Source organism: Oratosquilla oratoria, chromosome 22 (assembly GCF_046742065.1).
Source record: "Oratosquilla oratoria isolate Oo_2021 chromosome 22, ASM4674206v1, whole genome shotgun sequence".
Classification (NCBI taxonomy): domain Eukaryota; kingdom Metazoa; phylum Arthropoda; class Malacostraca; order Stomatopoda; family Squillidae; genus Oratosquilla; species Oratosquilla oratoria.
In genome coordinates this window covers 11,079,814-11,104,640 of record NC_134798.1, presented here as the reverse complement: position 1 = coordinate 11,104,640, position 24,827 = coordinate 11,079,814, and the positions used below count along the sequence as shown (strand labels likewise).

Genomic DNA, 24,827 nt, shown 5'->3' with positions numbered 1-24,827 from the left:
CACACACACACACACACACACACACACACACACACACACACACACACACACACACTTACGTCGGACAGACGGCGAGGATTGACGTCCTGAAGAAAAAGTGAAATTTTCGTGGATCTCAACGCAAAGGAAGTACCTATTGTATTTGCAGGGAAGGGGATTGCTCGTGGTGTAGGGGGAAAGTGAGGAAAAAGGAGAAGGGGAGGGATTACTGAGGGAAATGGAAGGAAATGAGGAAGGAGAGGACTTGGTCCAGGCAGGCAGACGCCATGTAAACAAACGCGGACCGGATCAATTTAGTGACGATGAAGGGTCTAACAAAAATGTAAAGATTAGAAACATAGATATGAGCAGCACAATAGAAGGTGAGGATAATAATTTCCATGGATTTAATGAGGGGGGGGGGGCGGATACCAACCTCCCCCGACTGGAAAGACTAGAACAAAAACTTGAAGAAATGACCGAACATTGGGAGAGTAGGTTCGGTAGAATGTTAGAAATTACGCAAAGGGTTGAAAAATTGGAAGAACTAGAGAAGGCGAACAAAAACTTAACTAAGGAAATAGAAGAACTAAAAAGACAGTTAAAAAAGTAAAAAAGGAGAATGAAGAATTAAAGAGGAATAATAAAGAAAACAAAGAAGCCATAGCTAAAGAAGCTAAGGGTTGAAAGACAATCAAAGAAAACAGTAAAGTTGCATTTACTGACATAATTAAACAGCAGATGAAAGAACAAACTGAAGACTCAGTTATTAAAGTGATGAGACAAAAGGAGAATATAGTAAGAGACTTAGCAGATAAAAAGAAATGTATAATTATATTAGGAATGGAAGAGAAACACAACCCAGATAGAACCACAAGAATCAAAGAGGAAAATGAAAAAGTAAGCAGATTACTAGAATTAGTTCAGGAAGATGAACCTGAAATCATGAAACAAATTGAAGAGACGTTTAGACTCGGAAAGTATAGTACAGATAAAACCAGACCAATTAAGATTAAATTCAAGTCACAAACGACGGCAGAGAATATCCTATGAAAAACAGGGAAACTAGCAGCAAGTGAACAATATAAAAAGGTATGGATAAAAAGGGAAATAAATAAAGAGGAAAGAGAGGAGGAAACAATGAAAAGACAAGAAGCTAAGGAAAAAAAAACGAGAACAGAACGGAGTCAGAAAAAGAGGAATTCTATTGGAGAGTAGTGAATATGAAAGTAAGGAAATTCGAAATACTAGAGAAAAACAAAAGGGAAACAGAGAATACAATGGAAGCGGCAGAAAACTAAGAGTGTCTTACACAAACATAGATGGATTAATTACAGGATTGAATGAGCTGAATGATTATCTGAAGGAAAAGAACCGGACATAATGGGAATTGTAGAAACGAAATTAAAAGGTCCAATATCACCCAACAGTGTAGGACATGACGTATATAATTACTGGATTAGAAACAGAGAGACAAAGCAAGGGGGTGGAGTTATGTTCCTGACTAAGAAGGATATAAACGTGAAGAGTGTCACATATGGAAAGAATAGAGTAGAGATGATTATGATCGAAGTGGAAGACAGAGATAAGAAGAACAGAAAGTTTGTGATGAATTATGTGCCTCCAAAAACAGCCTCGTGGGAAGAGAGTGAACATAAAAGTATGTTAGAGGACACAAAGATAACATTAAATAAGATAATGGAAGATGGAGGAAGAATAGTTATGATGGGCGACTTTAATTGCAAAGAAGTCTGCTGGGAAGAGATGACAGTAAAGGGTGGAGACGGCTCATGGGGAAATGTTCTACTCGAGATGATTATTGACCATACAATGACGCAGTGGATACAGGAGAACACTAGGTATAGAAATGAAGAAGAACCATCGAGACTAGACCTAATAATCACATCTGAACCTAGAATAGTAGAAAAGATTGAATATAAAACACCAATAAGTAAAAGTGACCATATACTGATTGAACTGGAACTAAATGAGGAAAAATACATGAAAAGAAATGAACAATATAGAAAAGGAAGAATGATGTATAAAAAACCAAACTTTGATAAAATAAGAGAATTCCTTCAAAAAGAAAACTGGGAAGGAACATACAAAGAAGAAACAACAGTGGAAGAGAAATGGAATATTTTGACAATTTTTTTTTTTATAAAAAAGAAGTGGAAAAGTATGGCCCAAGACAAAAAAAAAAAAAAAAAAAAAAAAAAAAAAAAAAAAAAAAAAAAAAAAAAAAAAAAAAAAAAAAAAAAAAAAAAAAAAAAAAAAAAAAAAAAAAGTAAAGTGCTGGTACAACAAAAGTTGTAGGGAGTTAAAAGACAAAAGAGACAAAGCCTGGACCAGATGGAAAAAAGACAGAAGAACTGAAAAATGGAAAATATATACTTGTTATAGAAATTAATATGTACAAGCGTGCAGAGAGGAAAAGAGAAAATATGAAAAAGATGTAATAGAAAAATGTAAAGACCAACCAAAACTATTCTACAGATTTGTAAACAGCAAACTGAAAAACAAACAAGATTTGGAGAAATTAAGACAAGGAGGAGTTGAATACACAAAGGAAATTGAAATGGCGGAAATTATGAACAAGCATCTTAAATCAGTGTTTACAAGGAAGAACATACAACCTGAAGAGATCGAATGGAAAGAGAAAGTCCCCCCCATGAAAGAAATAGAAGTAACAAAGAATGAAATATTGACACACTTGAGTAATCTTGATGTCAGAAAATCGCATGGACCAGATGATATAGCAAACTGGAATTTGAAAGAATGCAGGAATGAATTGGCAGACAAAATACATAGCATAATGAACAGTTCCTTGAAAGAAGGAAAAGTCCCAGAAGATTGGAAAAAAAGCAAATATAGTACTTATATATAAAGGGGGAAATAAAGAAGACCCTACCAACTACAGACCAGTCTCTCTAACAAGTACAATAGCAAAAATATGTGAAAAAATTGTCAAAAGTAGATGGGTAAAATATTTAGAAAAAAAAAACAACGTGCTAAATCGAAGGCAATTTGGATTCAGACAAGGACGATCATGCGTCACCAATTTAATGTTTCTATTCAAGACTAATAGATATAATACAAGAAAGAGATGGATGGGCTGATTGTGCATTTCTAGACCTAAAGAAAGCTTTTGACAAAGTACCACATAAGAAGTTGCTTAAGAAATTAGAAACTGAAGGAGGAATACAGGGCAAACTGCTTAAATGGATGGAAGACTTTTTGCAAGAAAGAAAAATGAGAGTAGTGATAAGAGACCAACACTCAAAATGGGATGAAGTAATAAGCGGTGTTCCACAAGGAACAGTTCTGGCCCCAATAATGTTTGCTATATACATTAACGATATGGATGACGGAATTGAAAGTTATATGGGCTTCTTTGCAGATGATGCAAAACTGTAAAAAAAAGTGAACACGGAAGAAGATTGTGAGTCACTACAGAGTGATCTAAATAAAGTACAGGAATGGAGTAGGAAGTGGGAGATGGAGTTCAACACTAAAAAGTGTAGTATAATGAAATTTGGAAAAAGCAAAAACAGAATAACAGGATCATATAACTTGAGAGAAGAAGGAATAAAAAAGTAGAAAATGAGAAGGACCTGGGAGTCATTGTTATGAATAATATGTCACCTGAGAAACATATAAATAAGATTTTTGGAGAAACTTATAACTTAATAAGAACAATCGAAGTGGCATTTACATACCTGGATGAAGAAATGGTGAACAAAATTCTAATCGCTCTGATAAGACCAAGACTGGAATATGCAACAACGATATGGTCACCAAGTACAAAAAAAAAATGTATAAAAAAACTTGAAAGAATACAAAGAGCAATTACAAAATTGGCACCAACACTCTCAAAACTATCATATGAAGAGAGACTAGCAAAACTTGAACTACAGACACTAGAGCAAAGAAGAGAGAGAGGAGATTTGATAGCTATTTACAGAATCATGAAAGGCATAGAAACTATTGATAGAGAGAATCTGATAAAATGGGATGATAGAAATACAAGAGGACACGGAAAGAAAATCAAGAAAGACAGCTATAGAAGAGATGTGAAAAAGAACAGCTTTCCTCACAGAGTAATAGACAGTTGGAACAAGTTAGATGAGAAAGTGGTGTGTGCAAAAACAATACATAATTTTAAAAATAGTTTAGATAAAATGAGATATGAAGACGGGACACCACGAGCATAGCTCCCCTTCCCGTAAAATACTAGGTAAATACACGCACACACACACACACACACACACACACACACACACACACACACACACACACACACACACACACACACACACACACACACACACACAAACACACACACACACACACACACACACACACACACACACACACACACACACACACACACACACACACACACACACACACACACACACACACATATATATATATATACATATATATATATATACATATATATATATATATATATATATATATATATATATATATATATATATATATAGTGGACAAGGTGCAGGGATGACCCGTCATCCAGGAGGTACTCAGATAAGAGGGAGAGTGGAGGGGTGTGGAGTGTGTTCAGGGATGGAATGGGTGGAAATGATTTTATGCCTTTCCCGTTTTGGCTACCTCCCTTGTAAGGAAAAAAAAAGCCTTGGTATATGTATGTATGTATGTATATATATATATATATATATATATATATCTAATCAGCCATCCTGAGTCCAATGCTGAACAAAGGCCTCCATAGCATTCCATGATTCACACGACCGCGCCATCCTCTGCCACGTCATTCCTGCAAACCTCTCGATCTCGTCTCTCCACCTTCTGTCTGGTCTCCCTCTTCCACGCTTCCTATATCGGGGCGTCCACTCAGTAACATACTTGCTCCATTGCTCATCAGTCGTTCGCACTAATTTACCTGCCCAATTCTACTTCCTCTCTCTTACTGTTTCCACAATATCTTTCACTCTAGTCTGCTCTCTCACCCAACTTGCTCTCTTTCGGTCTCTCAGCGTTATTCCCATCATTGATCTCTCCATTCTCCTCTGTGCTGTCCTTAGTTTTGTTTCCATTGCCTTCGTTAGTTTCCAAGTCTCACACCCGTAGATTATTGCTGGTAGAATGCATTGATTGTAAACTTTACGTTTCAAACATAAAGGTAGAGAGCCTCTCAGGATCTTATTATACTTACCAAACACTTTCCAACCAATTGTAATGCGTCTTTTTATTTCATTATCATGATCTTTCGTCACTTTCACCATCTGGCCTAAATAATTATACTCTTCAACTTCCTCAAGACTCTCATCATCAATTACAATCTCTTTACTTTGAACTTTCGTATTGAACATTACTTTGGTTTTACTCTAATTCATTTTTAAACCTACTTTGACACTTTCCTTGTTTAGATCACTCAGCATATTTTGCAAGTCTTCTGCTCTTTCTGAAATAAGAATAATGTCATCCGTAAATCTTAGGTGGTTCAGATAAACCTTTCTTTTCCCAACTCAGTCTTCTGGAAATATCTTCCAAGCAAGCTGTAAATAGTTTGGGTGAAATTGTATCGCCTTGCCGTACTCCTTTCTCGATCTTGATCTTTTCTGTATCTTCATGTAGTCGAATTATAGCGATGACTTTGGCATAAATCTTTTCTAAAACTTTTACAATCTGTTCGTTTGTACCCTGCTTGCGTAGCGAGTTTAGTATTGCTATTTGCTCTACCGAGTCAAAGGCCTTCTCGTAATCTACAAAAGCTAAACACAGAGGTATATTGTATTCTTTCGTTTTCTCGATTAGTTGGTTTATTGCCTGCAAATGGTCTAGAGTCGAATATCCGTTCCTAAAGCCTTCCTGTTCTCTCGGTTGGTTTTCATCTAAATCTTGACTTAGTCTATTTGTAAGGATCTTGGAGAATATTTTATATACATTTGATAGCAAGATGATCGGTCGATAGTTACTAAGGTCCTTCTGGTCTCCCTTTTATGAAGCAAAATCACTATAGCGTTGCACCACGCATCAGGAACGCTTTCTTGACGTAAGCACTGGGTGTACAACTCAGCTAATTTAATATGAACTAATTTCCCTGCGTCTTTCAACAGATCTATCGATATGCCATCTTCCCCGGGTGCTTTTCCTCGTTTCGTAGTTTTTAGAGCAAGTTCTACTTCTTCCTTTGTAATCTCAAGTACTCTACTAACGTCTACACATGAATTTACTGATTCAACTACGGTCTTCGACGAGTAAAGCTCTTGGTAAAATTCTTCTACTCTTTCTACCATTTTGTCTCTACATTTAATCATTTCTCCATTTCTATCTTTCATACATATCATTTGCTGTTTTCCTAAAGCATGTTTGCGCTCGGTCACTTTTATACTTTTACCCTTCCGAATAGTTTCCTCTATTTCATCCATGTTTCTCTTTCTTTTCTCTAATCTCTGCCTTTTGTTGATAAGCTTGTTTAGTTCTACTCTTTCTATTTCGTCTCTCCTGCTTTTAATCTGCATGGTCCTTCTTCTTTTAATTAGGTCATTTGTAGCTTGGGAGTATTTGTTTTCTCTAATGTTTTTTGTACTTCCTACTTTCTCTGCCGATTTTCTAATGATATTCACTAAATTCAAATTAATATCTTCCACGATTTCCTCATTAGTTCTTAGAGCTTCGAATCTATTTCTAATTTTTAACTGAATTTTCTTCTCATTATCCTTAACCTTTGCAAGGCTTATTTTCTTTCTTAAAATTAGTTTATTTCATCTCAGCTCTGAAATTGAATTCAGCTGTCCAACCTACCATTCTATGGTCACTACCTATGTTGACTTTATTTATCACCGTAACATTGTTAATGCTTTTGATCTCATCTCCTAATATGAAGTCTATTTCGTTCTTTGTTGTTCCATTTGGACTTCTCCACGTCCATTTACGACCTACGCGCTTTTGAAACAGTGTTCATTATCCTCATGTTGTAGTTCTCTTCAAAATTTACTAACATCTCGCCTCTGTCATTTCTTTCACCTACTCCAAACTTCCCAATGCACGTCTCATCGCCCACCTTCTTCCCCACTTTAGCATCAAAGTCGCCTATTACCAACGTGTACTTACTTTTTTTCTTGATCCATTACCTAACTTAAATCAGCATAGAAGGACTAAATTTCCTCGTCTGAACTCTGTGAAGTTGGTGCATAAACCTGAACTATTTTTAGAGTGTACCTTTTACACAGCCTAATCACAATCCAAGCTATCCTGTCTGACAAACTGTTGAATTTGACTACGTTACCAGCAACCTCTCGGTTTATCAAGAATCCTACTCCACTAGATCTTTCTTTGTCCTTACCTCTATAGTAGAACAGGTGGTGACCATCTTGCAATTGTATCAGCTTTTCTTCCGCTCTTCGGACTTCGCTCAATCCTACGATGTCCCACTTGATGTTGTCTAGTTCTTCCATTAAACTCTCCAGCCTATGATTTTCTGAGAGACTTCTTACGTTGTAGGTATAGATCTTCATTTTCTTCATGTAGTTTAATGTCCAAGACTTGGATCTACTTGGACAGTGCTTACTCACATTCGGTGGCACACTGCCCGTAAGCATACGAGGCAATGCGGTTGGACTTTTAGGAGACGATGATCCAACAGGAACGCCCGGTTTTGTTTTGGTTGTGCTATGAAGGGGGGTTGGCAGTAATCTTACCTCCGTGCCAACTGGTTTCTGGTGAGATATTTCTCTGGTGTCACCTTATTATATTCGGTGAAGCCCTATATCCACATGGTGCCCAATGGTCCACGCCGTCATTATGACGGTACCCCATATATCTATGAGGAGTTTCCCTGTTCGCCATCAGGGACGTGCCAGTTTGCAGTGGGTCATGCGACTGTGCGCGTGAGCTGCTCTTTGTCTGATCTTTCTTACAAAACCTGTTCGATATGGGTGACCCTGCAGAGATTATCTCTCTATCGACATAGCTTTTGTAGTCACTAAGATTCTCAAGCCTATCCACACACACACACACACACACACACACACACACACACACACACACACACACACACACACACACACACACACACACACACACACACACACACACACACACACGCACACACACGCACACATACACACACACACACATACACACACACACACACACACACACACACACACACACACACACACACACACACACACACACACACACACACACACACACACACACACACACACATATATATATATATATATATATAGGGAGCAGGATTTCTTGAAGACATTTTCTGTTGAAAAATACAGCATACTCGGCGTTAGTATAGTTAAAAAGATTATTAACGCCGAGTATGGTGTATTTATAAACAGAGAATATATATACATATATATATATATATATATATATATATATATATATATATATGTATATAATTAGTAAATTTAAGGAGAAGGTTGTCTTGAAAGCATTTTCTGTTGAAAATTACAGTATAATCGGCGTTAGTAAAGTTAAAAAGATTACTAACGCCGAATATTCTGTATTTCTAATATATATATATATATATATATATATATATATATATATATATATATATATATAAATATGCACACAAACACCCACACACACCCACACACACACACGCACACACACACACTTCAACGAACGGACGGCATAGAAGACGTTCTGAAGAAAATTGAAGTTTCGTGGATCCCAAAGCAAAGAGAAGTGCCTATTGTATTTGCAGGGTGGGGGGAAAATTGCTCGTGGGGTAGTGGGAAAGTAGGGAAAGAGGAGAAGGGGAGGGATTGCTGGGGGAAATGGAAGGAAATGAGGAAGGAGTAGACTTGGCCCAGGCAGACAGGCGAAAGGTAAACAAACGGCCCCCCGACCAGCTGAGCGACGATGAAATGTCTAATAAAAATGTAAAGATTAGAAGTATAGATAAGAGCAATACAGTAGAAAGTGATGAGAATATTTTCCAGGGATTTAAAGAGGGTGGAGGGGACACAAACCTCCCCCGACTGACAAGACTAGAAGAGAAGGTCGATAAGATGATCGAGGACTTGGAGCGTAGGTTCGGTCATGTTAACAACATTCTACAAAGGGTTGAAAAATTGGAAGAACTAGAGAAGGCGAACAAAAACTTAACTGCTGAAATAGAAAACCTGAAAAGACAGTTAAAAGAAGTAAAGGTGGAGAATGAGGAATTGAAGAGGAATAGTAAAGAAAACAGAGAGGGATGGAAGTCGATAAAAGAAAACAGTAAAGTTGCATTTACTGACATAATTAAACAGCAAATGAGAGAACAAACTGAAGACTCAGTTATTAAAGTGATGAGACAGAAGGAGAATATAGTAAGAGACTTAGCTGACAAAAAGAAATGTATAATTATATTAGGAATGGAAGAGAAACATAACCCAGATAGAACCTCAAGAACCAACGAGGAAAATGAAAAAGTAAGAAATTTACTAGAATTAGTTCAGGAAGATGAACCAGAAATTATGAAGGAAATTGAGGAAAAATTCAGGCTCGGAAAGTATAGTACAGATAAGACCAGACCAATTTAGATTAAATTCAGGTCACAAACGACGGCAGAGAATATCTTATCCAAAACAGGGAAACTAGCAACAAGTGAACAATATAAAAAGGTATGGATAAAAAGGGAAATGAATAAAGAGGAAAGAGAGGAAGAAAAGCAGAAAAGACTTGAAACTAAGAAAAAAACGAGAGCAGAACGGAGTCAGAGAAAGAGAGATTCTATTGGAGAGTAGTGAATATGAAACTAAGGCAGTTCGATATACAAGAGAAAAAAAAAAAAAGGGAAACAGAGAACACAATGGAAGTGACAGAAAACTAAGAGTGTCTTACACAGATATAGATGGATTAATAACAGGATTGAATGAGCTGAATGATTATTTGAAAGAAAAAGAACCGGACATAATGGGAATTGTAGAAACAAAATTAAAAGGCCCACTACCACCCAACAGTGTAGGACATGATGCATATAATTATTGGATTAAAAACAGAGAGAAAAAACAAGGGGGTGGAGTTATGTTCCTGACTAAGAAGGATATAAACGTGAAAGGTGTCATATATGGAAAGAATACAGTAGAGATGATTATGATAGAAGTGGAAGACAGAGATAAGAAGAGCAGAAAATTTGTGATAAATTATGTGCCTCCAAAAACAGCCTCATGGGAGGAGAGTGAACATAAAAGTATGTTAGAGGACACAAAGATAACATTGAATATAATAATGGAAGATGGAGGAAGAATAGTTATGATGAGCGACTTTAATTGCAAAGAAATTTGCTGGGAAGAAATGACAGTAAAGGGTGGAGACGGCTCATGGGGAAACGCTCTACTTGAGATGATTACTGATCATACAATGACACAATGGATACAGGAGAACACCAGGTATAGAAATGAAGAAGAACCATCGAGACTAGACTTAATAATTACATCTGAACCTAGAATAGTGGACAAGATTGAATATAAAACACCAATAAGTAAAAGTGACCACATATTGATTGAACTGGAACTTAATGAAGAAAAATATATGAAAAGAAATGAACAATATAGAAAAGGAAGAATGATGTATGAAAAAACAAACTTTGATAAAATAAGAGAATTCTTTCAACAAGAAAACTGGGAAGAAATATACAAAGAAGAAACAGCAGTAGAAGAGAAATGGAATATTTTGACAAAAATTTACAAAAAAGGAGTGGAAAAGTATGTCCCAAGACAAAAACAAGAAAAAGAATATGTAAAATGCTGGTACAACAAAAGCTGTAGGGAGTTAAAAGACAAAAGAGACAAAGCCTGGACCAGATGGAAAAAAGACAGAAGAACTGAAAAATGGAAAATATATACCGGTTATAGAAATGAATATGTACAAACGTGCAGAGAGGAAAAGAGAAAATATGAAAAAGATGTCATAGAAAAGTGTAAAGATCAACCAAAACTATTCTACAGATTTGTAAACAGCAAACTGAAAAACAAACAAGATTTGGAGAAATTAAGACAAGAGGGAGTTGAATACACTGAGGAAATGGAAATGGCGGAAATTATGAACAAACATTTTAAATCTGTGTTTACAAGGGAGAACATACAACCTGAAGAGATTGAATGGAAAGAGAAAGTCCCCCCTATGGAAGAAATAGAAGTAACAAAGAATGAAATATTGACACACTTGTGTAATCTTGATGTCAGAAAATCGCATGGACCAGATGAAATAGCAAACTGGATTCTGAAAGAATGCAGGAATGAACTGGCAGACAAAATACATAGCATACTAAACAGTTCCTTGAAAGAAGGAAAAGTTCCAGAAGATTGGAAAAAAGCAAATATAGTACCTATATATAAAGGAGGAAATAAAGAAGAACCTACAAACTATAGACCAGTATCTCTAACAAGTACAATAGCAAAAATTTGTGAAAGAATTATCAAAAGTAGATGGGTAAAATATTTCGAAAAAAAGAAAGTGTTAAATACAAGACAATTTGGATTCAGACAAGGACGATCATGCGTCACCAATTTAATATGTTTCTATTCAAGGCTAATAGATATAATACAAGAAAGAGATGGATGGGCGGACTGTGCATTTCTAGACCTAAAGAAAGCTTTTGACAAAGTACCACATAAGAAGTTGCTTAAGAAATTAGAAACTGAAGGAGGAATACAGGGAAAACTACTAAATTGGATGGAAGACTTTTTGCAAGAAAGAAAAATGAGAGTAGTGATAAGAAACCAGCACTCAAAATGGGATGAAGTAATAAGCGGTGTTCCACAAGGAACAGTTCTGGCCCCAATAATGTTTGCTATATATATTAATGATATGGATGAAGGAATTGAAAGCTATATGAGCTTCTTTGCAGATGATGCAAAACTACTGAAAAGAGTGAAAACTGAAGAAGATTGTGAATCACTACAGAGAGATCTAAATATAGTACAGGAATGGAGTAGGAAGTGGGAGATGAAGTTCAATACAAAAAAGTGTAGTATAATGGAATTTGGAAAAAGCAAAAACAGAATAACAGGAGCATATAAATTGGGAGAAGAAGGAATAAAAAAAGTAGAAAATGAGAAGGACCTGGGAGTCATTGATATGAATAATATGTCACCTGAAAAACATATAAATAAGATTTTTGTAGAAACTTATAATTTAATAAGAACAATCAAAGTTGCATTTACATACCTGGATGAAGAAATGGTGAAGAAAATCCTAATCACACTGATAAGACCAAGATTGGAATATGCAGCAACGATATGGTCACCAAGTACAAAAAAATGTATAAAAAAACTTGAAAGAATACAAAGAGCAATTACAAAATTGGCACCAACACTCTCAAAACTATCATATGAAGAGAGACTAGAAAAACTTGAACTACAGACACTAGAGCAAAGAAGAGAGAGAGGAGATTTGATAGCTATTTACAGAATCATGAAAGGCATAGAAATTACTGATAGAGAGAATCTGATAAAATGGGATGACAGAAATACAAGAGGACACGGAAAGAAAATAAAAAAAGACAGCTATAGAAGAGACTTGAAAAAGAACAGCTTTCCTCACAGAGTAATAGACAGTTGGAACAAGTTAGATGAGAAAGTGGTGTGTGCAAAAACAATACATGAATTTAAAAATAGTTTAGATAAAATGAGATATGAAGACGGGACCCCACGAGCATAGCTCCCCTTCCCGTAAAATACAACTAGGTAAATACAACTAGGTAAATACACACACACACACACACACAACACACACACACACACACACACACACACACACACACACACACACACACACACACACACACACACACACACACACACACACACACACACACACACACACACACACACACATATATATATATACACTAAAAGCTCTATCAAGGGATTCGAACCCTGACCTGTGTATACATAATCATGAAGCCAAGACGCTAGCGACTGAACTACGTGCGGTGCGATGGTACAAAAGGATGTGGCTTGGTTGCTAGCGTCTTAGCTTCGTGATTATGCACGCACAGGTCAGCGTTCGAATCCCTTGGCAGAGCTTGTAAAATGTTCAATCTGTCTTAAACACACACACACACACATACACACACACACACGCACACACACACACACACACACACACACACACGCACACACACACACAAACACAAAAGGAATGGTAATTTGTGGTCGACTTCCATCTCTACAGTGAATTGTAGGGTCAATAAAGATATACAATTCACTATAGAGATGAAAGTCGACCACAAATTACCATTCCTTGACACGTTGGTGCACAGGAAGGATGAAGGAGTAAGATTCTCAGTGTACAGAAAACACAACAACAGAGACGACTTTGTACACTATTTCTCAGGACACAGCAAGCAAGTGAAAACTGGCGTGCTCATAGGTTTCTTTCTCAGAGCATTTAGAATTTGCAGTGAGGAATTATTGGAAGATGAATTAACTTACATAACCAATGCATTTAAAAAATTAAAATATCCATGGGGGATGATTAACAAGTTGAAAGAAGTAGCTAGGAACATCTTTATGAGACCAAATGTCCAATTGTCCGAGAGTAATAAAATACAATATATTTCGGTTCCTAGCTCTAGGAAAACCGAGGGCATAGACAGATTTCTTGGGAAAGGTGGGATGAAAATAGCAAGGACTTCCAATTCTAATATAGGAAAAAAAAAAAAAAATGAAGACCAAGAATATAAAGGGACTGCCCTATAACGTCCTCAGCACCATTTATCGCATTCCTTGCGGTAGGTGCACCTCCTCATATTACGGCGAGTCAGGTCGAGGCGTCCAGAAATGCATAGCCGAGCACAAACAAAACTTGAGGTCACACAGGACGTCTAACTCACTCGTTCAGCACGCTGACCAATCTGGACATTTGCCCCACTGGGATGGGGTCGAGGTCCTACACACGGGATTATAAAGAGACATGAGGAAGACTGTTGAATCTGCCTATATTAATTCTTATGAAAATAACAATGACAGGGAAGGTTTCGTTTGTTTATCGAAGGCAGAAAGTAAATTGATAATAAATACGATTGGAAAGGGTACGGGAAAGGGAATCCCCAGACAGCCAGCGGGATGACCTGTCCGTGTCCTCGTCTTCGAGTGTATAATTGTAAGGTTCAAGCGGTTTGTAGACAGCTTACTGAAGAAGACCGAGTCGGTCGAAACGTATAAGCAATAACGGAGTTCCAGTCCATCTTCGCTTATTCTTCCTCCACCCACACTCTCATATATATATATATATATATATATATATATATATATATATATATATATACATACTGGTGTATTTCGGTAGCAGGTTCTCATGTAGACAATTTTGATTGAAGTTCACAGCCTCTGCGTTCACGACTTTTTTTGCTGAGAAGTTCTACATCTCTGATGATGGAACGGTGAGCAATGGGTAGCTCCCATAAAAGTTGTCCGGAAGAAATAGAAAGTTCTTGTAGATGAAGAACACTTTATTAAAACAAGCTTTCGACCTACATAGGTCATCTTCAGGTTATGGTACAGGCAAAGAAGGGAACAGTTTATATAGGGAACTAGATACAGAGTGGAAGAAAAGGAGGAACGTGATTGGTCGAGGCTGGCCAATAGGGATCTAGGCATTGACCCGGGATCCCGCTTGTGAACCTGCCTGAGCCGTACGCCGTTCGTCCTCTTCTCTAACTATCTTAGAGAGAGGACGAACGGCGTACGGCTCAGGTAGGTTCGCAAGCGGGATCCCGGGTCAATGCCTAGATCCCTATTGGCCAGCCTCGACCAATCACGTTCCTCCTTTTCTTCCACTCTGTATCTAGTTCCCTATATAAACTGTTCCCTTCTTTGCCTGTACCGGCACTTCTTTCCGCGATTCCGCATGGATAGGACCTTCTCGCTGCGTTTCAACACGTCGTTCTCGTCGCTTACAGCCACAAATACCCTAGTCTCTAGCTCTGTTTGTCGTGCTGCCGTTATAATCGAAAAAGTACTGTTACCCGAGGTAATTCCCCCTTATTCGAGGAATCTCGCTCTGACAGGATTATGCCCTGTATAACTCTCCCTGCACGATCGGTGTAGCCCGTGTGGTTCTTTAAAATCACCTTTACGGCGGGAGAGGAGGGAACCCTTCATCAAGTCCGGTCTTTTCGCACGCTCTATGTGCCCCGGGCCAACGTATTCTATTGATTGCCGCTAGGTAGACAGGTTTAAAGCGAATCAGCAACCGATTGTAAACGCCCTCGCCCCCCTGCCCCTTAGATTTCCGTCAATATATATATATTTTTTTCCAAGTTGTTGAGGATTGATAGGATTGATAGGTTATTTACGTAGGATTCTCTTCTCGTTATCAGTGCCGCCATGGCGGACACTGATTCATGGACCAGCGTGTCCAAAAAGCGTCGCTGCGCTCCTGATTCGCCGACTCCAGCGAGCGACCAAGCTGCTGTAGTAGTGGCCCCAGCTAGTGTCAAGGGTGGCAAGCTCCCCACCTTCAAAGTCGTACCCTCAGCGGGGTACGACACGGCTTTTGAGGTGGTGAGAGCTCTCGAAAAGGGGCCACTCCGCGGTAAGCTTTTGTCTCTCCGACCCCTCGGCGATGGTAACGTGCTATTGTTACCAGCCAGTTACGACATCGTCGACGAGTTGGAGAAGATAAAGTCGCTCAATGGTAAGCCGGTGAACTTGGAGCGTCTGAACCCAGCGGACCGGCAGCATCGACTCGTGGTACACGATTACCCACCCACCTTCTTGACCGAAGCCATTGAGGACCATCCTCAAGTAATCGCGGCCACGAGGATGCGTCGGTGGGACAAGACGCCGACACGCCAGGTCCTGATCACGATTAAAGGCGAACCTTTTAATAAAATTGACCTGGGTTGGTATGGCAGGTATGATGTACGAACGTACATCCCAGATCCTCTCCGTTGCTTCAGGTGTCAGCGCTATGGCCACCACCAGGCGAGGTGCACTGCTAAGCAGCCCAAGTGTGGTATTTGTAGCATGTCTCATGCCACTGAGACTTGTCTCGACAAGTTTAAAGCTGGCACTGAGACTGTTGCCAAGTGTCCAAACTGTGGTAAGAAGCACCACACCTGGAACACGTCATGCGCAGTGCGTCAAGTGCAGGCCATTGCCTCAAAGGAGAGGACTGAGAAGCGGCAGGACTTCATACCTGCCCCCCCAGGAACATTTGTATGGGGCAGCAGGAAACACTCTCCTGCCACTGCACCACCACCACCTACACACAGTGCTCCTGATTTGAACAATCAGGCGCACTTCCCAACATTGAATACAGATCCCACACAGACACAAACAGCTCCCAATAAGGCCGCTCCCACCTCCAAACCCGTGCACGCCTCTAAACCTGCACCCATCTCCAAATCCACACCTGCCTCCAATCCCAACCCCAAACCTAGAGCCAAACCCACACCCCCCGTTCCAACCCCACGAGCACAGGACCGACGGTCCTCTCCACCTGAATATCCGTCCGATGTCATCCCCATCAGGAAGGATGACATCGAGCTGATAGTGACTGGCGTCATGTATGCTGTCGCCTCGGTTTTTGGCGAGGATGACACAGGCAAAATGCTGGAGTTGGTGAACAGGTCTGTTAAGAATGTGCTCAAGCTCCTAAAAGAGAAGAGGAACCCTAGGCGAAAGGAGAGGACTCCCTCCCCCTCTACCTCCTCCTTCTCTCCTGCCTCCTCCCCCGCCTCTTCCACCACCTCTTCCTCTTCCTCAACCTCCTCCTCCTCCCCTTCCACTTCCCCCAAGCCTGCCACACCTGCCTTCACCATTGGGAAAGACACACCCAGTTCTTCCAAGCACAGGAGAGTGTCTTCTGCTAGGCCCCAACGCCAATTCGCATTGAGGCTTGAAGACTCCTCTTCTGATGAGGAGGAAAAGGCGTCCACTGTTTCAAAGTCGCAACCCATCTTGTCCTCTAACCGGGGAGAACAAGATGAGACCGTCATGGAAACTGACAGGGAAGAACATCGCCCTGTTCAATAATCACTTGAGGTTGCTACAGTGGAACCTTAACGGGTTCCGCAGTAAAAGTTCGTATCTCCTTGCGCTTGCGCAAGAGCATGATTACGATATCATGCTTCTCCAAGAGACATTGGTGAGCGACGAGGTGCGATTTCCGGGATATCGCATCTTTTCCCTCCCTCGTTCACTCACTGCTAGGGGGTGCATTATCTTAGTCAAATCATCCATCCCCTGCAGTGAAATCACGGACCCTGTATCATGTGGGGATGGTGTAGAAGTTCTTGCGGTTCGACTTCATCGGGCCCACGAAACGTACACCATCTACAACATATACAGGGGCCTGAGAGCAGAACTGGACCTTGGAGAAGTGTGTACTCTTGCTGCGGACAGGCTCCTCATCATAGGAGGGGACTTCAACGCCCACCATGAAATTTTGATGTCGTCCCAAGGGCCCAATGTCGCTGGGCGCCACTTAAGTTCAGTATTAGACAAATGCCCTGACATTGCGTTGTTGAATGATGGAAATCCGACGCACGTGCGAGGTGGACGACTTGATCTGACCTTGGCGACGGCCACTCTCCTCCCTAGGGTAACCTGGGAGGTGCATCCTATTGTCACTAGCGATCACTTCGGTGTCTCTGTGCACATACGGGATTCACCACCCATACCAGCTGTATTACCTGTTCCCAGGTGGAAGACAGCTTTGGCAAACTGGCCAGTGTTTGAGAAGTCTGTTGAAGAATGGGCAGCGTCCTACAGGACGTGGAAACGTTGGAAGCTGACTTTTCTGCAGCCATTCAGGTGGCTGCCAACAGAGCCATCCCAAAGACTCGCCAATCCCCCAGAGAACATAAGAACAGCTGGTATTATACCCCCGAGGTGAGAGAGGCCAACCATCGAGTGAAAATGCTTAGGCGTGTTTTCCGACGGCGCCGAACTCAGACCAATTTGGCTAACTTGCGCGCTGCAGTTCATGACGCTCACGTCATAGCTGCAGATGCCAGAAGAGCTAAATTTCTTGAATGGTGTGAGGGCTTTACTGCTCACACCTCCCTAGCAGAGCTGTGGTCTAAGCTCCGTAAGGCTACTGGCAGGACTCAACCACGACGCACTCATCATGCCCCTGATGCTGAGGCGAAGCGGCTGGTGCAGGAGTTCGTCTCTCGCTCCAGCAGCACCTCACTCCCGCAGTGTGTTCAAGACACACTGCAGGACCTCCAAGGAGTGAGGCGCCATGGTGTTGAGGACATGGTGAGTCGGACGGATGATACTGACACTAGCTTTACGCTTCAGGAGCTACGGGTCACGCACAAGACCAGCTCAGACACGGCACCTGGAGAGGACCTCATCACCTATTCCATGCTGGCCCACCTTGGGCCAGCGGGTGACGAGGCACTTCTAAGGGTGATAAACGCGTCTTGGAGGACTGGCAAGCTACCAACAGCCTGGAAGACGGCAATCATAACGCCAATTCCAAAGCCAAAGGAACCTAGTGCTTACCGCCCCATCAGCCTGACAAGCTGCATGGGAAAGACAGCGGAGAGGATGGTGCTAAACAGGCTGCTGTGGAAACTGGGCCCATTGCATGAGCATATCCATGCTTACTGCAAGGGCACTGGCACAGCAAACAGTATAGCAACACTCCTCAATGCTGTCAGTGGAACACCGTCCATTGTGGTCTTTTTGGATTTGGAAAAGGCGTTTGAGCTGGCCAGTCCACTTGTGATATTAGACACCCTTGCTCGCAAGGGCGTAAAAGGCAAGCTGCTTTCTTGGATTGCTGACTATCTCAGTCACCGGTCTGCGAAAGTACGCTTTCAAGGTCACATATCAGAGGCCAGAATGTTGGAGAATGGCACTCCACAGGGGGGGGGGGGCCCTCAGCCCCACTCTGTTCAATGTGCTCGTCTCCAACATTCTGGAACTACCTCTACCACAGGGGTGCAAGGTCATCTGCTATGCAGATGACATTGCGCTCTTAATTACTGGAAAACGGCAGTGCTTCAACAGGGCTCAGCGCTGTTTAAGCACTGTGGCGACGGAATGTAGCAGGTTAGGGTTAAAGATCTCCCCTACAAAGTCGAAAGCTATGGCACTGAGACTCAGGACAGAAGGGAAGCACCTCACCATCCAGGACCTTAGGCTGGACTGGGTTCACCAGTATCAGTACCTGGGGGTCTGGATTGATGAGAGGCTCACCTTTCAGAGGGAACTTACCTATCTCAAGGAGAGACTGAAGGCAAGAACCACAGTTATGAGAGCAATGACGGGGAAGGCACTTGGTGCCACGCATCGGGTCCTTCGCACATTCTATGTGCACGCAGTCCGCAGTCTGGTGGACTATGCTGCCCCAGCTTTCATAAATGTGGCGACTGCCAAGCTTGAAGACCTGGAGCCTTGCCAAAATGCCGCAGCAAGGATTATCCTAGGAGCTCAACCTTGGACTAAGATCGTTAACCTCCGAATGGAGGCTTCGTTGCCTTCATTAACATCACGGGTCAGAAGGCTGGAGGTCGACTTTCTTGCCAAGTTGGTCCAGAGCCCCAGGATAACTGAGCTGAGTCAGAGCCTTGTGACAGCTCTGGGACGGGTGGGTACTCTTATCCACTCCGATACCTGGCTGGCACAGGCGGCAGGAATCCTGGACTCCTTCAGGCTCACCAGCACTCTCCTTGAGAAGGGCAGGGACTCTCCACATCCAGAGTTCAAGCCCCCACCACCATGGCTGTCGATACCTGCAACCTTCGTTGTCACAAAGCTTCCCAGTAAGAAGAAGTTATGTGACCAGGAAAGAGTACGAGCACAGGCCCTACAAGGCGTCCGCGCACTGTCGAGACCTGGAACGGCGGTCTATTACACGGATGGCTCCGTAGACCCCAACAGGCCTCGCAGTGCGGGGGCTGCTTTTGTGACGGATGGTTTGACCTACGACAGGAGAGTATCTGATCATGCGTCCACTCTCCAAGCTGAGGCCATAGCGGTCCAAGGAGCGTTAGAGCATGCTCTAATATCTCGAGCTGGTCCTGTGGTGATCCACACGGACTCACAGTCTTTGCTAGGCAGCTTAGAATCGATACAGCCCAGCGACAATGTACGCCTACTGACCTCCATCCTAGCACTCCTGCTGAAGCTGCATCAGCAAGGCAGGAGTGTTACGCTCAACTGGGTGCCAAGCCACGTAGGTGTCCCAGGTAATGAGTTAGCCGACGCCGCGGCAGAAGCTGCGCGCAAAAGACCTGAAGTCGATGTTGTCGTCCCTCTCAGCAGAAATCAGTTGCGCCTACGCACCAGGGCTCTTAACCAGGTACAACGGTTCCTCGAGCACAGACTGGAGGCAGAGGTGTCAGAGAGGGCGAGGTGGTACAGGGCAGTCACAGACTACGAGCCCCTTGTACTTCCTCGCTCCACACCTAGAAAAATGGAAACTCTGCTCTTCCGTCTGCGGCTGGAGGACCGTTGTTTCTGGCAAATCAAGACGAACCCCACACCAGAAGAAAGAAGATGCCATCATTGCCGCCACCCTGAAGCCACCCTTGACCACTACCTCAAACATTGCCCCGCAACTGCTTTTCTGAGGAGAGGGCCTCCGACAACATCTGAGGGTCTTGTGCGCCGCCTATGCAGCCACTTAAGTCCGTTTGAACTGCGTCGGCTGGTGGAGTGTCAGCCCCTCCTTTAATTTTAATGTATACATGTCTCTGTCCGGAAGGGTGAATTCATGGCGATGTGCATACGTATACTGCATGCGTATGAACATCTAATATATGTATGAGTGTGTGTGACCAAGGCCACACACGCTCATACATTGAATCACCCCCCCCCTGTAATTTCAATATATATGTTTACTGTCCGGAAGGGTGTATTCATGGTGATGTGCATACGTATATTGCATACGTATGCACATCTAATGTATGTATGAGTGTGTGTGGCCAAGGCCACACACACTTATACATTGGATCACCCCCCCCCCTTCTTTACATTATATAAAACAAGATGTCACCACTTACCATCAGATACAGTTATATTGAGAAGGGTGCATTCACGGAGATGTGCATGCGCATTCATATACGTGTGCACATCTTGTGAATGTATGAGTGTGTGTGGCTGGGCCCACACACACTCGTATGTCCAAACACCCACCAAACGGGCTCACACCTAAAGCCCGTGGGAGCCTCCCTCCCAAATTTTATAGACTAGACTAGACTTGCCTGTACCATAACCTGAAGATGACCTATGTAGGTCGAAAGCTTGTTTTAATAAAGTGTTCTTCATCTACAAGAACTTTCTATGTCTTTCGGACAACTTTTATGGGAGCTACCCATTGCTCACCGTTCCATCATCAGAGATGTAGAACTTCTCTGCAAAAAAGTCGTGAACGCAGAGGCTGCTGTGAACTTCAATCAATATATATATATATATATATATATATATATATATATATATATATGTGTGTGTGTATGTGTGTGTGTATGTATGTATGTATGTGTATATATATACATATATATATATATATATATATATACACACACATATATGTATATATATATATATATATATATATATATATATATATATATGTTTCCATCGACATAGGATATGTGAAAAGCATGTTGGAAACAAGGACTAACTTGTTTGAAGTTAATTGCGCATGTTAGGAGGCGCGGCGTAATTGTTTAGGTTAGAGACGTCGCAGCTGCGTGACCGCTGGAGCAGCTGTGAACCGAATTTCGCTGGCGAACGTTTCGCCTGACTTCAGTTCGACGTCGAAAATTTCGTCCGACTAAATGTTGATGCCGAAAATTTCGCTTGACTTAATTTCGGTGCAAAAAATTTTGCCTCACTAAATTTCGTCGCCGAAAATTTCGCCTGACGTGATTTCGCTCCTAAAAATGTCCCCTGACTAAATTTCGTCTCCGAAAATTTTGCCTGACTTAATTTCACTTGCGAAAAAATTTCCTGACAACGTTTCTCCAGTGAATATTTTGCTTAATATTAACTTATCGGCATTATGAAGGGCATTGTGAAATCAACTTGAGAATAACATAATTCAACACATACTATAGTAATGGTATAATGGTAGCAATATAATGTGATAATGCTATTATACTGATATAATACAATATTTATGAACGCTCCCAAGTTCATACAAGCGAGATATTCACTGGTGAATTTCGTCTCGCAAATTTCAAACTTGGCCTTGGGTGGTGCATTCCACTAGAATATTGCTTAAGTCTATCTAGGTGGCCTCCGACTTATTGTAGAATGTCCTACTCCAGGTTAGTTATTCTGTTTTAGGCCATCCATGGCCCATTTCACATGATTTGTCGTATTTCTCTACCAAGGTCCCATTTCTGAAAATTTTCCTTATTTCAGGCCATCCAAGTCTCCTTTCAGACCATCTAACTCATTTCTACGCCCATTTCCCATTTCAGGCTAATTCTCCAATTTCAGGTTATTCATATCCAATTTCAGACCACATGTCCTATTTCAAGTCACTCCTAATCTATTTCAGACAACCTGTCTTATTTCAAGCCAATTTTTTCCTATTTCAGGCCATTTGGCGCCAGACTCCGACTTCGTGTACGCCAGCCAACAGGACGCCACCTACTACTTCATCAACGCTGTCCCGCAGTGGCAAGCCTTCAACAATGGAAACTGGAAGGTGTGTGTGTGTGTGTGTGTGTGTGTGTGTGTGTGTGTTGTGTTAGAAAATCTCCAACCAAGTGTCAATCACTAGTGACCATGGAGTGTCGAAACCGGACTCTTTGGTCACGAGTCAGGCACGCAACCAAGCATGGCATGCGGCACGTTCGCGAGAAAACACAGAATACTTGTTAATATATGAAGTTGGCCCGATGGAATCAGAGAGACGGTACCCTACGAGCGTAACACCTCGAAAGCACTGATGTCGTCATGTTGCTTATTCGGCAGCCAGTGTGGGGTTGCTGTTAGGCCAGGAACCTGAGCCTCTGCTTTCACAAGTCGAGGTCTTTACCTAAGGAGATTTTATTCAGTTGAAGGACTTCCCCCTTCCACCCGAACCTTTCCCAGAGAGACGAATAGAATAGCCTGGCGGCAACCACAACATTGGGCAAAGTATCATCCGGTACGGAAGGAGTGCAAGTGTAACATCCATACAGTAGATGTGACACCTTACAGATGCGAAATTCGCCCTTGGAGGCAGTAAATGGTTAATGGACCTGTACCAAATTGAATCTCGACTACTTTATATCCTGATACCAAGATGGGAGGGGAGCGAAGTGTACGTGTGTGTGTGATTCACCATGGTCTTGGATCACGTGTTGGACTCATGATCGACAGCTATTTCACCCCCGGAAGAGAGCTCAGAGATCATATATGACCGATCTATGGTAATTCTCTGACCTTACACACATATACACACCCAACTCCCCACCCACGAGAGTTGGAGTAACGACCCACAGTCCAACGATACTGAAATTATCTCAGCACTGGGCGGGATTCGAACCTGGGCCACCGTAGTGGCGGCCGGGAACTCTAACCACTGCGCCATCAAGAGTGTGTGTGTGTGTGTGTGTGTGTGTGTGTGTGTGTGTGTGTGTGTGCGGTCGCGCGCACGTGTGTGTATGTGTGGATGTGTGTATGTAACAACAACAACAACAACAACAACAACAACAACAACAACAACAACAACAACGACGACGACGACGACGACGACGACGACGACGACGACGACGACGACGACGACGACGACGACGACGACGACGACAACAACAACAACAACAACAACAACAACAACAACAATAACAATAATAATAATAATAATAATAATAATAATAATAATAATAATAATAATAATAATAATAATAATAATAATAATAATAATAATAATAATATACGGTTTATTGGGAATAGCAGCATTACTGCTGGAAATATACAGCCTACAAAATTTTAAGTTAGAAACTATAACAGTGAAAAGATATTGTTACAAGCATTAAAAAACAAAACAAAACAGTAAGCTAAGGAATAGCCGTGTTATACAACATTGTTATTTCTTGTTGATTAATTCCACAAATGTCGGTTTGGGGTTTTTCTTATACTAGTCGGTGCGTGCTCTGATCGGTTTGATAGTATTGTGTGTTTGTGTGTATATTTACCTAGTTTTATTTACCTAGTTGTATTTTACGGGAAGGGGAGCTATGCTCGTGGTGTCCTGTCTCCATATCTCGTTTTATCTAGACTGTTTTTAAATTTTTGTATCGTTTTTACATACAGCACATTTTCATCTAACTTGTTCCAAACGTCTATTATCCTGTGGGGAAAGCTGTTTTCTTCAGGTCTCTTCTATAATTGTGTGTGTGTGTGTGTGTGTGTGTGTGTGTGTGTGTGTGTGTGTGTGTGTGTGTGTGTGTGTGTGTTTGTGTGTGTGTGTGTATGTGTGTGTGTGTGTGTGTGTGTGCGTGTGTGTGTGTGCGTGTGTGCGCACATACCTCCTAAGGTCCGACCTAATGCCTTTGGTTTTCTTGCCTCAGTCGATGGAGTTCAGCATTCGGGACTTGGCCATCGCCCACAATTCAACGCTGACGGTGTGGACAGGAACCTGGGGGACACTGACGCTGAAGGACGCCAACAACAACGACGTCCCCATTTACCTCGGGGAGACGGTCGGCAAGAAGCTGGTTCCTGTACCAAGACTCATGTGGAAGGTAAGTTACAACTTGAAGCCCGTCCCACTCAACTGAGGGCAACCTCCGCCTCCGCGATTGGTGTGTGTGTGTGGGGGGGGGGTCGGGAGCGGAACTTAGGGACACATCTAAAGGTCAAGGGTGGAGTATTTCCTATAACACAAGCATGACCCTTCTTGTGTGAGGGTAAAGTGTGCATGTAGTGGAAAGG

General features: G+C 41.8%; 1 protein-coding gene across 1 annotated transcript in view; it reads left to right on the top strand.

The window, feature by feature from the left end:
* LOC143037203 (salivary endonuclease-like) overlaps window positions 1-24,827 on the top strand; it is a 47,781-nt gene that overhangs the window by 11,765 nt on the left and 11,189 nt on the right. Inside the window, exons 3-4 of the mRNA XM_076205322.1 lie at window positions 22,505-22,614; window positions 24,464-24,637. Of these exons, the coding sequence (XP_076061437.1) occupies window positions 22,505-22,614; window positions 24,464-24,637 (284 nt within the window). The remainder of the gene's footprint in view (window positions 1-22,504; window positions 22,615-24,463; window positions 24,638-24,827) is intronic.